The 15,297-nt window shown below is 31.5% G+C and overlaps 1 protein-coding gene across 1 annotated transcript; it reads right to left on the minus strand.

The window, feature by feature from the left end:
• Nucleotides 1-1,030: 1,030 nt before the first annotated feature.
• LOC132737266 (alpha-(1,6)-fucosyltransferase-like) lies at nucleotides 1,031-9,779 on the minus strand. Its single transcript, XM_060724524.1, has 9 exons — nucleotides 9,426-9,779; nucleotides 9,019-9,132; nucleotides 8,534-8,675; nucleotides 8,215-8,266; nucleotides 5,234-5,416; nucleotides 2,908-3,151; nucleotides 2,445-2,615; nucleotides 1,970-2,105; nucleotides 1,031-1,770 (listed from the first exon to the last, which is right to left on the minus strand). The coding sequence occupies exons 1-9, from the start codon at nucleotides 9,434-9,436 to the stop codon at nucleotides 1,477-1,479; spliced, it is 1,347 nt and encodes a 448-aa protein (XP_060580507.1). The 5' UTR covers nucleotides 9,437-9,779; the 3' UTR covers nucleotides 1,031-1,476.
• Nucleotides 9,780-15,297: the final 5,518 nt, after the last annotated feature.

Here is a 15,297-nt window from a genome sequence, read left to right on the forward strand (position 1 = left end):
GATGCGACTCTTTAACGTCCTTAATATGATTGTTCCGTGGCAATATTGTTGAAGGCATACTTTTGCAAATGCTATTGTTTTAAAGGCCCAAATATTTTGTAACTCTGTAATTCTAAGCACAATCGATGAAATGTTGGTGTCACAATTGCGTGTTTCTGTGTAGAATTTTTATTACAATAATGTTTCCATCAGTTATGACTTGTGATTTTTTATATTTTTTTAAAATTAATAGGACAAAATTTTAATGTGAAAAAGTATTTAATTTTTTTTTATATTAATACAAAGGGTTTTTCTAAACAAATAATTTTTTTGATGATCTACATCCTTTAACTCTAAAAAAATTAAAATTTATTTTCAAACAATGAAATAAATATATTATAATTGATTCAGATTTTCTGTTTCTTTCTTTCATGAGCGTATAAGCATAAAACATCTTTTAAATGTTTCTTTCTGTTAATTTAAAGTTCCAGAGGAATTTAGAAACATTATTATTTCTCATTTTTGTTTTAGTTTTTCATTCTTTCTTTGTTATTTATTTATTTATCTATAAAGTTTTCTTTGATTTTCTTTGCATTTATTTTTCTTAAATAATGGTCAATCGAATAATTTAAATTAAACTATGACTAAATGTAATAAGCAAAGTAAGTAAAACTACAAAATTATAAAAAAAAATGTTGTGTTGTTTCTTTTTTTCTTTACCTACTTTGAACATATGTTCAGATTGCACACTCGGCTTGCTTTGATGTTAAACGATCGTTATTCACATGTGAAATCTAATAATATTCATAATCAATTTTATACACGGATCTGTGTCTCTTTAGCAACAAACGTGATCGGTGAAACCACAGGTTTAAGAGTAAAGCAACAACAATAAAACCATACAACGTCATTGCTTAGGAAATGCTAGGAATTTGAGAAAACCAACCCAGAAATCTAATCTTTTAAGTGTGTTATGCTATTTACTATTTATTTGCTATTTATAACACATTCATATTTACCATGGAGAGATATAAAAATATAAGAATAACTTCAAAGATAATGGTGTTATTAAAATTATCAAATACAAAGAAATACTGTAAAACATACAAATATTTATATTTATCAACCAATAGAATATATGAAAAACTTATATATTGAACTAACACATGGTTGCCTAAAGAAACATAATCCGCTTTTTATCGCTTATGTTGACGCTGCTCATTTAATACAATAATTTATATTCACTTGTATTTCTTTTCGAATATTCTGTCGCAGAATATCATTCTTTATGTTGTTTTTCTACACTCTCCTTACTCGGTTTAATATTTGATCTGAACCAAATAACTATCCGACCTTTTTCCTCTTAAAGTAATATATGACTGTTATTGCATTGGTTGTTCCGGATAAAATAAAACGTAATCGCAATACAAAATTGATAAGGTTCCTAATGTTAGCTTTTAAAAAGGATTAACACAATTGAGAGAAATAGCAATATGTTTATTTTTTACTGTCGTCGTTTAATGCACCTGATTTTTCCTTAATTTCGGGGTAAAGCGGCATGACAACTCGCGATTTATTTCTATCTGTTGCAAACAAAATTCTTTTTTGATTATCTGTTTTATCTTTGATAGGTTTAAATCCATGATATGTAAGTGTTATATTCTGTAAGGAAACACCATTAGTCCTTCTCAGCGGCATAGCGTTAAAGAAATAGTCCATGTCCAAGGAAACAAGTCGATAAGCTGCACATCCGTCACGCGATCCTTTAAGCTCATAAACGAGTCGGCAAATCTATTGTTATTTAAAAAGACTTTTAATACTAAAATTGGAGTTAAAGGATTGCATTTAATTCGAATTACAAAGCATAATGCGAGACAGATTATGACATCAGAGAAGTTATTTTTGAAAGTTAATAACTTTAGAAAGTAAATGCTTTATGTGATAAGATCGTCATTAATTGATTTACAATAACCACATATTTATTACTTACATTTGAAGACATTGTGCATGCTACAAAATCGCACATTCTTAGTGTGTGTATGTCCGAAATAATGTCTTTCAGTGATGATAATGAGTATCTGTCAGTAATCGTCTTTTTATGATAAACAAACGTATAGTTTTGATACCTGTATATGATTAAATAACCAAGGCCATGACAATTAACTTAGCAATAAATACTAAAATGTTCTAAATACTATATCATGTTTCATATTGAACACTTTGAATTCATGGTTACTGTTTAATAACGGTCATATTGAATGGATTTTCTCTTTCAAAACAGGTGACATTTTTACTATAGTATAAAGGTTAATAACATTATTTAAAATTTGAATTTTTTATAGCAAAAAAAAAATAAATAAAGAAATATTATAAAAAATAATAAAACGATGCAATCCTTGATAATTTCATGGATGGGTATGATGTTCTAATTAGCAATTTCTTTAATATTACTGAATTATACAAACGTGCGTATTGCTTCCTGTATAACTTTCGGAAAATCAGTAGCAATAAATATGTATCGTCTTTCCGTATTGTTTTGTAAGTGCTCTTCAAACCATTTTTCTACAACATCCATGTATTCACTCAGATTGAAATATCTTGCATCATTTATCTTATCTGTCCGTCTTATGTGCAATCTTTAAAATAGATAGTGGTTAGAATCGAAATAATTGTACAGATTTATATGATTATGATGCAGAGTGACACAATAACTAAGTTATCATCACTTTTTTTATCCCGTTTCAAAAACAGTAGGGCGACAGGCATTGATCAAAATCATAACCATTCATTTAATACCACTAAGGTGTTTTTTTAAAGTAAACGATATTAACCAGGCTTTAAATCTGTTTGTTACGTTCATTTGCAATGCGGAATTTGCATCCAGTTATAAAAAGCTAGAAGCACGAATGTTTAACGTTTAATACAAACCCAATTAATGGCCGTCGAAAAACTAGCTGTTTCTGCTGCTTTTTTAAATGCAATTTTAAATCATTATTTGGTGTAATAAGATACTCCACAAACTGCCCAATCCACCATATTTCTGGATTTATATGAACCGTTTCTAGTCTGGCAGCTAAGTCTACTGGTATTACGAAGGGCATGTAGTCCACCAGATCGACACTTCTCATTGCGGGTAAGGCAATTGCCTGTTTGTCAGATATATTCTTTAACGCTGTTAATGTATAAAGATAATATAATATATATTTTAAGCATACACGGACTTAAAGACAGTTCATTTCCTTAAGTTTTCAACTATCTACATTGCTGAATGCAAAATATCACTTTAATAAACTAAAATGTTTACTGTTGAAGTTCTTAAGCTACAGTCTCACTTACATTCCGGCAGAGCCCCGGCAGAGCCCCGGTAGAAGTCCGGGGTGATCCGGGAACGACCGGGGTACGACCGGGAACAACCGGGGTACATCCGTAACTCTGCCAGCAACGTCCTGGATGATCCGGGATGATCCGGGAACATCCGGCATTCGACCCCGGATGGAATAAAATATTTAATATCACCGGGGTGGTCCGGGATGATCCGGGAAGGTATAGCTTTGCCGGCTTCATCCTTAGCTCTGCCGGGAACGACCGGGGTTATACCGGGAAAGCACCGTAGCTCTGCCGGCACAAACCGGGGATGATCCGGGGTATGATATAGCCGGTAGAGCTACGGTAGAGCTACGGTAGAGCCCCGATATATGCCGGCAGAGCCCCGGTAACTACAGGCAGAGCCCCGGAGGATAAAGGTAGAGCTACGGTTGATCCCGGTAGAGCCCCGGCAAAGCCCGGATCATTTCAAAAGAAAACCGACAATTTGCGATGATTGCACTTGTTTGTATTAAAAGCCTTCCCATTTCCCTTCTATCCAGTATGGCATAAGGATTTTTCAGAAAATCATCATGAATTACTATTCTGGAACAATAGATATTATATTAAATAAAAATTATATATCAATGTTATCATTTTTGGGCGTTTTCAATCCACCGGGGTTCTACCGGGGCTCTGCCTGGATCGTCCTGGGCTCTGCCGGGACTCTACATGGATCGACCGGGGCTCTGCCTGGGTCAATCGGGGCTCTTCCGGCGTCATCCTGGAACGACCGGGGAAGCACCGGCATGAACCGTAGCTTCACCTGGGCTCTGCCTGGATGATCCGGAGCGCATCCTGGGTGGTTAGTAGAGAACTACCGTAGTGCTGCCGGGGTAAGTGTGACCGAAACAATAATTTCAACCCGGATCGTCCCGGATCATCCCGGTAACTTACCGGGATGGTCCTGGGCTCTGCCGGGAGTAAGTGAGACCGAGGCTTAAAATTCATATTTAGTATCCAACTTTAAAGTTACATCAGTTAATATGTATAATTAAAAAAGATGTACTTGTCTGTATATGGAATTTAGATACAATTTGTAGGAGATATTTCATTTCGGGTAATTTCGAACATTATATAGACACAGACAGCTATCTGAGCAGAACCACCGACGGTCCATGAGCCTGTCGGATAACTTTCTTAAATGACAATATTCGGAGAATACTATCACCATCAGCATAATCAGCATGATATCTAGGAAAAGGAACTTTGCGTGTCTTTATATAAAGAATTCAATGTCATTTTAAACAGATATATATTTTGAGATGAAAATACTTTGTTCCCTTAAATAATTTTTAAGTCCTCGATTGTGAAGGGGATATGAAAACGGTCCATTATACGTTTTGGACGGTCCGTGAGCCTGCCGGAGACACCGGCACAGCGGGAAAAGTTTGAAATTGTAGATTTTAACAACTCGGCCTAGAACGCCCCTTATCTCGAAAAATTATTATTATCGTTACAACCTTAAGTTACATAAATTTTATCACCATCTTTAAAGGTCACTTTTAAGTAGTTAAAAGAATACACACCATTATTTAAAATCCAGAAAATATAAATGATTTAATGATCATGCAAAGTAGTTCACTGTGCATTTTAGAGAATTTGCAATGAAATGTATATTGAAATTAAAATGCTCACTAAGAAATTGTAAATGTGTGTTAATTTATTATATTCAAATATTTGTCTATCGATGCAATCGAAAAGTTTTGTTTTGTAGAAATCATTCATTCATACAAGGTAAACAATGTTTTTGTTGGAAATAAAATGCATACTATATAAGTTTATTTACCGTTCGCAAATTCAGTTAAATCGACTAAATCAGTCATTACGCAATTTTATTTTAAGCTTTACGGAGCAGCAAGAATGCCTTTTTTAATTACTTGTCACGTACTTTTAGTTTTTGTTACTGTATTGTTCATAACAGATGTACAATTAGTGCTGACAGGAAGAAATACGGTTTCCCAACCCTCTTTTGCATAGTTCCATCCCTTTGACCTGATAATAAGTGTTCTTTCAGTAGCATAGGCCGCAATCAAACAAAATGTCAGCTGGTGTAAAGTACTTCCAAAGCCGGCTTTGAACAAAAAATATAAATAAAGTAAATTTAAAAAAAGTATACATATGTAGATAAATAAATACAATATGCAACAGTTAATGTATATATATAAACAACATGACAGTTTTGAAAATATTATCAGATGGAAAAGTTAAAAAAAATATTTGAACCGGAGCAAACAAACGATACAAACAAATTTTAGTTTTCAACATATGCAAATATGTACTGACGTTAACTGGCTTTTCTCGATTAAATGTTTTTACCGGCTTTTTTTCATCAGGGCTAATAAATAGTACATCATAGTTACAATGTCAATAGATCGTTATTTGCTTACAAATGTGATCGCAACGTAAAAAAATGAGACGTCATCATTTGGGGTTTAGTTTATGAATACATGAATACAATAAAACTCTTTTGATAACCTAACTAATACATCAGTTTTATATAATTTATCAAACAAAAATACTTAAGAGCTTGCATTTAGGTATGAACATTTAGGAATTGGTCTTATAGACAGACTTTTATTTGCTGTTTTTTGAGCTGTTAATCTGTTTCTTATTTTATCCTCTATTGACTGATACAAAATTAGTTGCACCCATTACATATTAATACAGACAGTTCAGTTCAGGATTTCAACGAGCGGAATATTTTTATTACCAGCAAGCTTCTAAAACAGGGCTACCGCTATCATAAATAACGGAAATATTTTACTAAATTTTACAATCGTAACTTTGATTTAATTTCTAAATTCAATAGTGATTTAAAAACTCTTCTGCGACAAATTAGCAAGCCTGGTTTTTATGGCGATGTGATTTACAAACTTCGTAAGATTTTGGGTCATGGTAATTTGTCTGCTGTTTTTACTAAAATCATTAAACGTTTTATTAAAAGAGGTTATGACCCTACTATTTTAAGACATACTGCATGTTTAGTGTTCAACTCTTTTACAGTTGGACACTACGCTTTCCTCTTTTGATTGTATCTGACGGACCAAGTGGAAGACTCTATGATGGATAGTTCGTAAAGCCCTTTGGGACTGAATTGTCTTAATGTTCGTCTTCTGCCTTGCTTCGTCGGGCCCTTGTAGGTGATTTTCCTGTTGCTCTGTCTTCCTTTAGGACATTGAGTACTTTTGTTATGGTCATTGGGTTTACTTTTATATGTTTCTACATGATCATTTTAGTGTTTTACTTCTTAAACCTTTTGTAACCATGGCAACTGTTAAAATTTCACTTGGCGGGGATTCATTTTATTTACACTGTCTCGTTTATAGGAACATGGTGGGGCTAAGAGCGAGGTTTGGTGCACCATTAACTTGTTTAAACTCCCCAGCAGTCATTATAATGCTGCTGACCGTTCCAAGGCGGCCCCCACTGTATTCCTCAGATGTATGTCTATGTTGTTTCATACTGTTTTGGTGACACTTTTGCTTGTGTCCCTTGTTGTTTTCTCGTCTACGGTAAGTATCTTCCCAATTGCCTCTAGTTTTTATTTCTTTGATTAACCCCCCTTCCCCCGGTCTCCTGTCCCCTTCCCCATTGTGGGCCTATTATTCTTTTCTTTGAATTCCTAATCAGTTAGAAATTATTTATCATTTAATGATTAACCTGTCCGTGCTCTGTCTTTGCCCTGTCCTGTTTTTGTTTGAGGTCCGCCTGGGCTCCTTGCCATTGGTTCTTGTTGCTGGGTCATATGGGGTTGCATTCATTGAACGCCGCCTTTCCTTGTTGATCTTGTTTATCATATTTTATTGAACTACTAATGTCTCCTTTAATTTGAAGTATTTCATCTGCAATGTTACCCTCTTTTCTATAATTATAACATAGGTCACATACGGGATCGTTGTTATAGATACTTTAAGAATGGTTTTGCTCTCTTTATTTTAAGATGTACAGTTACCTTAAAGTAAATATTAAATTAATCAGCATGATATCTAGGAAACGGAGCCTTGCGTTTCAAATGTTTTGTCTTTTTATAAAGAATTCAATGTCATTTTAAACAGATATATATTTTGAGACGAAAATACTTTGTTCTCTTAAATAATTTTTAATCCCTCGATTGTGAAGGGGATATGAAAACGGTCCATATACGTTTTGGATATTTAACAAACCAAAAACAAAATAGCTACAATATTCATAAATTACGAAAGGTATTCTAAAAAAGTATAAAAGTATCAACTAAAAACCATTATTGTACATTCGGGTATTGTTCTTGATATTATTCTGAATATTAAATTTATGTCATATTTTAATGAAACCATGTGGCGTATTCAAAAATGGTGTAAGAAAAAAAACTACTTGGAAGACTAGATGCACAATTACCAACCAAATGCTTTGTTGTTGTATATCTGATGGATTTTAAAATTTCGATCTATTCATATATATGCTCTTGCGGTATACCCTAAAAAGCTGCGTTGTTATAAAATTAAATCAATAATTCCTTTTCTTGAAAATTTAAATTATTGATTGGGTTTATAAATTTCTTAGATTTTTTTTTTAATTTGATGAACATTTTTCAGAAATACTGCTGATTGATCATTTTTTGTAGTTTTTGCCGACATGGAATTTTTAAAGAATATTTAAGGTTTCATTTTTGTGTTTTAACTATTTCTATTATCTTGATTATGATTTCTTTTTACAGCGTATGCTTGCCCTTTTCTTGCGGCGATATTTTATCATTACATTTTCTGGATTGCAGTTGTCATATTTCTTCAAACAGATTATCCGTTAAAATTGTAATGGTTGTTTATATTATAACAATACCTTGCAATATAAACTTAATTCTTATAGCATTGACAAGTGAAAGAGTCGGCTTACCATTATTGGGTTTACAAATTATCTTTTTTGCTGCCATACAGTTCTTTGGATTCTAGAAAGGACATCAGTTGACTAATTAATAATTGATTAATCCGTTGCTTCTATAGACACATAATATTGCAACGTGAATGTTAAATAACATATTAATCAAATATATTTGTAATAGTCCAGTAAACATGTATACAATGTATGAAAAACATTGTTATCTTTTTAAATGTTAAAATTAGTACATGATATTTTCATATAATAACTACAGACACGCGAGAGATACAAACTATTGATATTTCAAAGAGAACAATCATTCAACGAAAGAACTCACCTGAATGTAAAATAATCTGCGTTGTACAAGGTCTCTTAACTTTTTAAGTTCAATAACATTCCCGTGTATTATACTCATATTTGTTTCATTTTTCTGATTATGACATACACTATGCTGATTTCCTTTGGATTTCAAGACCAGTCTTTAATAGTAAAAAATGGCATAAATGCTGTATTCATATATATTGAAACATTTTAGAAACCATATTGATTCATTTGATTAAAAACACGTATAATTTCTCGTGCAGACTACTTTACAGATGCAATTATTCTTCAATTTAAATTTGCGTCAACTTTACATGGACTACATTATATTCTTTACATGTGCAACCAAAAAAAAACAGGTTTTTATGTTACTTTGTTGTACTGTATAAAATACAAAATACACAGAAATTCATATCAACAACCGATTGCAAAATCAACACAATTTCAGCTTATCACGAGTTTATAATATGTATACTATAAACTCATAAAGTAAGTGTTTACCTTGCGGCAAAAATGTTAAGCCGATCTGTATCGGGCTGGAACATTGATATATTTTCATACGCAAGACACCACACAATAATTGAGAAACATGTCACATTAACAAATAATCTAAGTCTGAAAAAAAGAAGAAACAAATAGAAACAACTACGAAAACCCAAATAAACAGCAACATTATAACCAAAAATTAAAAAGTAAATATCAGTCTAAAATATAATAATAATTAATATTGAAAAAATATACACCGAAGAGTGATCAACTGTTATATAAAATTGTTTCTGTACACACAATTTCGATAACAAAGTTATTTGCGTCATACATTAATTAAAAGTTACAGGATAATTAATAAAAAAAATAAACTTGTCATACACATAAAACATTTTCCTTAGCAAATATTTCAAACTACTTACGTCTTCTTCATTTTCCTAATAACATGATTCTTAAATGTTTTTTTGAGGAAGTGTTTAACCAGTTTGCTTTTTTGTAACTCAACAGTTGAAAGTCCTACATACAAATACACACTTTGGTGACCAGCGCTTATAATGTATATTTTCCAAATGAAACATTATTCCTTTAAATAACTTTCAATGCTTTAATCTTAAATAAGTAAGAAAGAGGTATTTTACTTTACATACTTATTAAACGCAAAGCCGCATAATGATTTGTTTCTGTAGGTAATATTGATCTCGGCATGACCATAGTCAGGTGTTGCATTGTTTGCTTACAACACACAAATTGAAGAGCAACGTGCCGTATATGGTTTTTTCCAAGTATAAGCCTAGGACTTTCCAAGTATAAGCCTAGTACCTTACCCAAAAGTTGATAGAAAAATCCTGTAAATACGATTAGCTATTAATTTGATTTATTGACTAGCATTTTATAGATATCTTTCCAATATTTTAGAATTACCGTCTTTAACAAATTTGTAACAAAAGGGGATAGATCGTTTTAATTTCTGTTGATGTGTTCAGTCTTTGTCTGAAAGAAAAATATTGTCTTGTTTATCGGTCACTGGATAAAAACTACGATTCTTTCAAATTAATACTGCCGGTTTGCAATGTGGCAATTTCTTTCTGTTTTCATTTCACAATATTTTACCTTTAAATACATGTCCTAAATTTGAATGAAAATTACCATGAACTTCTTCTTTTACATTTTAATGGTCAATTAGTTTATTTTTAGCGGTTCGATGCAATATTTAATTTATTTTTAATCCAGTTGGTTGTTGAGCATACTTGTGGACAACTTTATTTCATCTTTAAAAATTCGCTGAGGAGAACAGGCCTTTGATCCATTTTACATCGTTATAACAATAACGCATCAATTTATAATATGTTTACAACCATAACCCTTTCATCGGATGAGTAGATAAGGGAGCCAACTTAATATCACTTGCCCCTCAAAGTTTTGGGTTTGAATATCGTCAGGGACATTGGTATATTGCTTTTTATGAAGCAAGCCAGCCAGATAACGGAGGGCTTTTGAATCCACTATCTGACATAATGCACAAAAGCATATGGCTGCTGTTGAGATTTTGTATTGGTGAAAAAGATGTTATTGAGGAATGGGTTTTGTCGATAGGACAAAAATGCCCTTCAGCAATATATAATGTGTTTTAATAACTTGCATTATGTTTTCACTTTAAGGCTTTTTTCATAAAGTTTAATTTTGTATGAATTTTTATGTTTGGTTATTGTTTCAAACGCTTAAAAGAAGATCAACAAGAGCTAGCACATGTGTCGCCCTGTAGACAGACAGATAATGGTTAAATAAGGTAAATTCCAGTATATTGTTGGTGCCTGTAACAAGTTAATTTGACAGTATTTGATCATTTATTTATTACTCTTCCCTCTTTGGTTGGGGAAATAGATTGTTTCATATATATATAATTATATATTGTTTTGATTGTTGACACTTGCATATACTCTAATTGATAATATGATTTAATTAAATCTAATTGTAATATAAATCCGTGACACTTAGAAATATAAACAATTGACAGGTAGGAGCACATTTAGAATCTGTTCGCAGTTAAATCCCTGTTCTTTTACCTTGAATGTGGTCGCTTGATGAAAATATTGATTATCAACTAGCTGACTAATTAGCAATCGCCAGTCGCGTTTGAGCAAAAGTCGCCTAATACATAATATATATATATATATATATATATATTTATATATATATATACTCTCTCTCTCTCTCTCTCTCTCTCTCTCTCTCTCTCTCTCTCTCTCTCTCTCTCTCTCTCTTCTCTCTCTATATATATGTATATAAATAAAAACAAAAAACATAGTCCATGAGTTAACTTATTAAATTATTTGCCAACCGGTTTCTCTTATGATCAATCAGGGCAAATGATCATGAAGAGAAACCGTTGGCAAATAATTAAATAAGTTAACTCATGGAATGTGTTTTTTGTTTATTTATATGTGACTTTTTTTCCGGCACTTGTTTTCATTTTTTGTATATATATATATAATATATATATATATATATATATATATATATAATATATATTATATATATTATATATATATATATATATATATATATATATATATATATATATGTTAGACATGTATATGGGTCATGCCTACATATCATGGGTTGTGTGGACCTCACATATCCAGGGATGCAGGGAGATAATAAACGCTATAATTTGAAGTAATTGGTTTTTATAATGTATCTATTTACTTTAATTTTAGATTTCCTAAAAAAGTTATAGATACCATTGTGGGACACGACACTGTGGGTTGATGACCCACAAGGCAATATATGTATAGAATATTTGCAAAATGTTGGTCATGTCAAACTTTCCGTTCTTATATAGAAATATACGTATATTTGTTATTTGTTTTATATAATAAATTCAACACAACATTAACTTGAAAGTAAAAATGCTCAGTGACTGATAAACTGGATTTAATTTGAATAGGGTAGTACTCAATTATGCAAGTTAAAATCATTTATCGTTGTCTTATAGACTGAAACACACACACACATTAATACACACGTGTATTGAAAAAGGTGCCGGTGTACAGGCCATCTTTATGTATTCTTTTTCATGAAAAAAAATCTGAGAGTTGTCTAATTCAAATAAAAATGTTAAAATGTAAATATTTATTAACGCAACCCTTGTCTTACGGCTGGCGATGGGTATAACTATCCTACAGAATACATTTTTCTATCAATAAGAAAAAAAAACAACAACATCCCTTATTTTTTATTATTACTTATAAAAAATCTGCATTTTTACACCTGAACACCTATTAGCCGGGGCTTTAATAAGCCCACTTATAATGCAATAATTAGAATTTCATACAACAGGAAATGTTGATAAGAAAATCATTTAGTAGATTAAGTCACTCTTATGAAAATGTTCCAAACAATTTGTTTGTCCATTCTAGTTGTTGTTATTTAAGTGACTAATTTAATTCTTATTTGTTTTTATTTTAGTTCTTAAAAATCACATGTCTATAAATTTTCAGAGTTTTAATTTTTATAAACTTTTTCTGATTGCTTATTTCCTTCAATTATTAAATCAATCGGCAAACGACTTGTAAGTGTACATGTGTCATTAAATACCCTAAACATGCGCTGTTACTACCGATTCGGATAACCTACATAATAACAGCAGGGGGCCATAAAACCATGGGAGTCTGGCTGGACAAGGGTTATGCGGGTATTGACACTGCGAAAAATATACTGATATACGGGAATATACGGTCCCGTTTTTTTGACAAATACGGGCGTGTACGGGATGTATTTGTCGAATATACGGACCAAGTATACGAGTCCGTATAGGGAACACCGGGTATACGGAATTCCGTATTTGCCCCATATACATGTACGTATATTTGTTCGTACTTTTGAAGTATACGGAGAATAAAATCCCGTATACGGAATTTATCAAGGTTGTTATCCCTAGTATACAATAATATACCAGGGATATACGGGACCGTATTTTCTACATATACAAAGGATGTACGGACTCGTATTTTCTACGTATACAGAGGATATACGTAACCGTATATTCTACATATACAGAGGATATACGGAATCGTATTTTCCACATATACAGATGATATACGGAATCGTATTTTCTGCATATACAGAAGATATACGGAATCGTATTTTCTACATATACAGGGAATATACAGAATCGTATTTTCTACATATACTGAAGATATACGGAATCGTATTTTCTACATATACATGTACAGGGGATATACGGAATTGCATTTTTTAGTTTTACACATGGTATACAGAACTGTATTTTCGAGATAAAAGAAGGTACAGATAATATCAAAAGCATGCATTTACATATAAGTAACACCTATACATGACCGAAATGGAGGCTTGTACAATAGAACATGTTTGATTACAAATTGTGAATGGGAACTGTAAAGTCATATGCTTAAGAACTTTATCTTCACAATTGGAGTATTTCAAATAATAAAGTAAAAACCAAATCGAGTCACTCTTAAATATTTATTATTTCATAAACATATATTCAATATGTATACATATATTAAACAAAATAAACCTGTCTTCGCTTCAACAGTCATATATTGTTGTAAGCCTTACTCTTGAGGGACACATTAATGTAGCGTTGCAACGGAATGGCGATATACCGGTATGTTGCGATACAGAGTCATGTAATACGTATCACAGTGCAGAACATCCTCACCGCGATATTTTCTTCAAAGATCGAATTATACATGTACATGTTTCGATATTTTCAAGCCGTAACCTTTATGTATTGCATGTTGTTTAAATCTAGAACAAACTATACCAACTTGAAGTTCCTTTCTATTTATCTTAACAATTTATGAGCCACTTATATTACACCCATAAAACATTTTAAAGATATTAATATCATTTTTTCGTGTTAACATTCACATATTATTTTAGGAAAATGAGTCCATAGCACAAATTGATTATAACAGAAAGTTTTAATAATAACCATTAAAACTAAAAATCCGTATTCACAGAAATTCGACATTCAAACACTGTTCTTAAAAGCACTTAAATATATCATTCATCTATAATAGGAATGTTACGTAAACCAGTGTAACGGTGTCTATTTCTTGACGTAGGAAATGTTTTCTCCAGATATTACAATCTTCTTCGGCATGTGTGTATCTGAAAATAGAGAGTTTAAAATCCTGTTTAAATAGTGTCATGAAATAGTTATCACAACTTTCAAAAAGACTATACACAAGCATTCTATTTAAGCGTATACATATACACATTTTTTTTTCTTACGCAAATTTCAAAATTATTTTATATTATTAGGATAAAGATGTCATTTATAAGCAACAATTTACACAGGATTTAAATGAAATGATTAATCTTTGACGGATGATAAGTTATATTTTTTTGTTATAAAACCTTTTCGAATATATATATATATCACACATGTAATTTAATGGTATCTTTGTTCTATGTAAAGAGTATTTTATTGATTAAAAATATATTAGTACAAAATAACATTACATTGGGAAAAAGTGCTGACATAATCTTTTTGATCGTTTTATAATGTATATTTGAATCGTTAGGAGGAATCAATTCGTTCTGAAAAAAATGTTTAAAATGTACAGATATGCGAAAGTACAACTTTATTTGCTACTCAGATGTAGATCCGTGTTTGCACAATAATATCAAGTTAAGTAAAATGCGGAATACCCAGTTATACCTTTCATTAATATAAAAACGTAAATCTTAACAAATTTGAATTATTGTTTGTTTCAGTTTCATTTATTTCAAAAACTATCTCATCACAATTTCACAGCAACGAATGAATACCTTCAATATACAATAGTGTAGATTTCTATGTTTTATTGTTAAGACTGTTTAACTAGGTAAGTTGACAATAGAATCTCTGACAGTGTGCCATCACTAAAAATAAAGTGATAATTCTCACAAAAATAATCAAAATATCCTCCCTTGTCTGTAGCATTTATCAGATAGTATGAAATCAAATTCAGATAATAAAATATACGTATCATATGTGACAATCGCATAAAATAACATAGGAAATATTTCGATTAATACATGCGAATGTGACAGTATTATGTGCGCGCGTGAAACATTTACGTATCAACGCAATATGTTTCACGTGCGCACAAATACTGTGCGTTTAGTATAATAATTAAGTGACGAGGTGGTCAAGTCCACTATCCAGGTGTAAAACAGCTATCATATTGTGTTTATTATATTCAAACAGGCTAGCTATATAAATTAAATTATCAACAAATTTACCAACTCTCAGCGTAATGC

Source organism: Ruditapes philippinarum, unplaced genomic scaffold, assembly GCF_026571515.1.
Source record: "Ruditapes philippinarum isolate M1 unplaced genomic scaffold, ASM2657151v2 ctg1452_1_1_1_1, whole genome shotgun sequence".
Lineage (NCBI taxonomy): Eukaryota > Metazoa > Mollusca > Bivalvia > Venerida > Veneridae > Ruditapes > Ruditapes philippinarum.